Source organism: Aplysia californica, unplaced genomic scaffold (assembly GCF_000002075.1).
Source record: "Aplysia californica isolate F4 #8 unplaced genomic scaffold, AplCal3.0 scaffold01122, whole genome shotgun sequence".
Taxonomy (NCBI): domain Eukaryota; kingdom Metazoa; phylum Mollusca; class Gastropoda; order Aplysiida; family Aplysiidae; genus Aplysia; species Aplysia californica.
This window is the reverse complement of record NW_004798392.1, coordinates 41680-43246: the sequence shown is the minus strand read 5'-3', so window position 1 is coordinate 43246 and position 1567 is coordinate 41680. Positions and strand designations below refer to the sequence as shown.

General features: G+C 38.4%; 1 protein-coding gene across 2 annotated transcripts in view; it reads right to left on the bottom strand.

Moving 5' to 3' along the window:
- LOC101861408 (DNA polymerase alpha catalytic subunit) overlaps positions 1 to 1567 on the bottom strand; it is a 67077-nt gene that overhangs the window by 32517 nt on the left and 32993 nt on the right. For both annotated transcript variants that reach the window (XM_005111787.3, XM_013090046.2), the window contains 2 exons: positions 1035 to 1108; positions 304 to 368 (listed from right to left, as the gene is read on the bottom strand). In XM_005111787.3, the coding sequence (XP_005111844.1) occupies positions 304 to 368; positions 1035 to 1108 (139 nt within the window). The remainder of the gene's footprint in view (positions 1 to 303; positions 369 to 1034; positions 1109 to 1567) is intronic.

Here is a 1567-nt window from a genome sequence, read left to right as displayed (position 1 = left end):
CACAACTCGCGGAAGGAGGTCGACTTCCAGTTTAATTGCAGGGACACTACTCTCGTCGTCTTGTTGACTCCTGTACTTTGCCTATCCGGTCATAAATGTTCTAATTTTTCTTGCTTGAAGCCAGTTTGTATTGAAACTAAGAGGGGGAAAAGTTGAAAACGTATTTTCCAATGCCAAAACGGATTTCCGTACTCAAACCCCAAAAATCGTACTAAATACGTTTTTAACGTACTACTTTGCAGCTATGTATTATTATCTTTATAATTACAATTACAATCATGATAATTATCCGAGAGAACTCACGGGGACACTTGAGGTCCAGCCAGGCCGGGCCTTTCATCTTTCTGTTGAGCAGCAATAACTCCAGGCTGAGAGCAGGAAAAACAAATTTAGTTTTAGTTTTAGTAAGAGTTTTACGGCACTTGCAACACAATAAGGTCATATAAGTGCCGAAGAATAGAGGTGTTACAAGAGAGTAACAAACACAAAATAGAACGAGGAGAGATCAGGACAATAGGTGTTTGACAGGAAAGAAGAAGCAAACCACACCAGAGCACCCGTCAACCACCCACATTTAGAAAAAAAAATGTTTTAAAATAAATAAATAAATAAAACAGACAATGAATTGAGAGTAGTGGGGAATTTGCCAGTCCCGACGAATCACTTCACTTAGCCATCATGCTTGTCCATGTGTCTGTACGGCCACGACAGCCCCGCAGTTTTAAATTCAGATAAATGAAACAAAGAGTTAAAGGCTATTAAAAAACACACACCAAGAATTCAGTTGTAAAAAAAAGCACTTTCCCAAATTAGCTGTGTGAAGAAACAATACCAGCAATCTTATCCTACCTGGACGTTTTTAGTTTTAGTAAGTGTTTTACGGCACTTGCAACACAATAAGGTCGTATAAGAGCCGAAGATTAGAGGTGTTACAAGAGAATAACAAACACAAAAAAGAAGGAGAGATAAGGACGATAGATGTTTGAAAGGAAAGAAGCAAACCACACCAGAGCACCCGCCAACCAAATACCTACCTGGATGTTTTCGTTCCGAAGACGTGGGAGAAAGTCTCCCCCTGGAGGTCAGAGGGCAAGGTCGGAAGGTCAGCCTGTGAGCAGAGACAAAGGTTGTTGAGTGACTTTTCTTAGTCTTTGGTTTAAGTAAGAGTTTTACGGCACCTACGACACAATAAGGTCATATTAGTGCCAAAGAATAGAGGTGTTACAAGAGAGTAACAAACACAAAAAAAGGAGGAGGAGAGATTTTGACAGGAAAGAAGGAGCAAATTACACCAGAGTACCCGTCAATCACCTGCTAGATTATAGCAAAATTACACAAAACTACACTTACACAACAACACACAAAATTACACATAACAACACTTACACAACAACACACAAAATTACACATAACAACACATAACAGCACATAAACTTACAAAACAACACACAAACTTAAAAAACAACAAACAAACTTACAGAATAGCACACAAACTTACAAACAAAACAAAACAAACTTACAAAACAACACAAAATTACACATAATAACACACACTTACAAAACAACA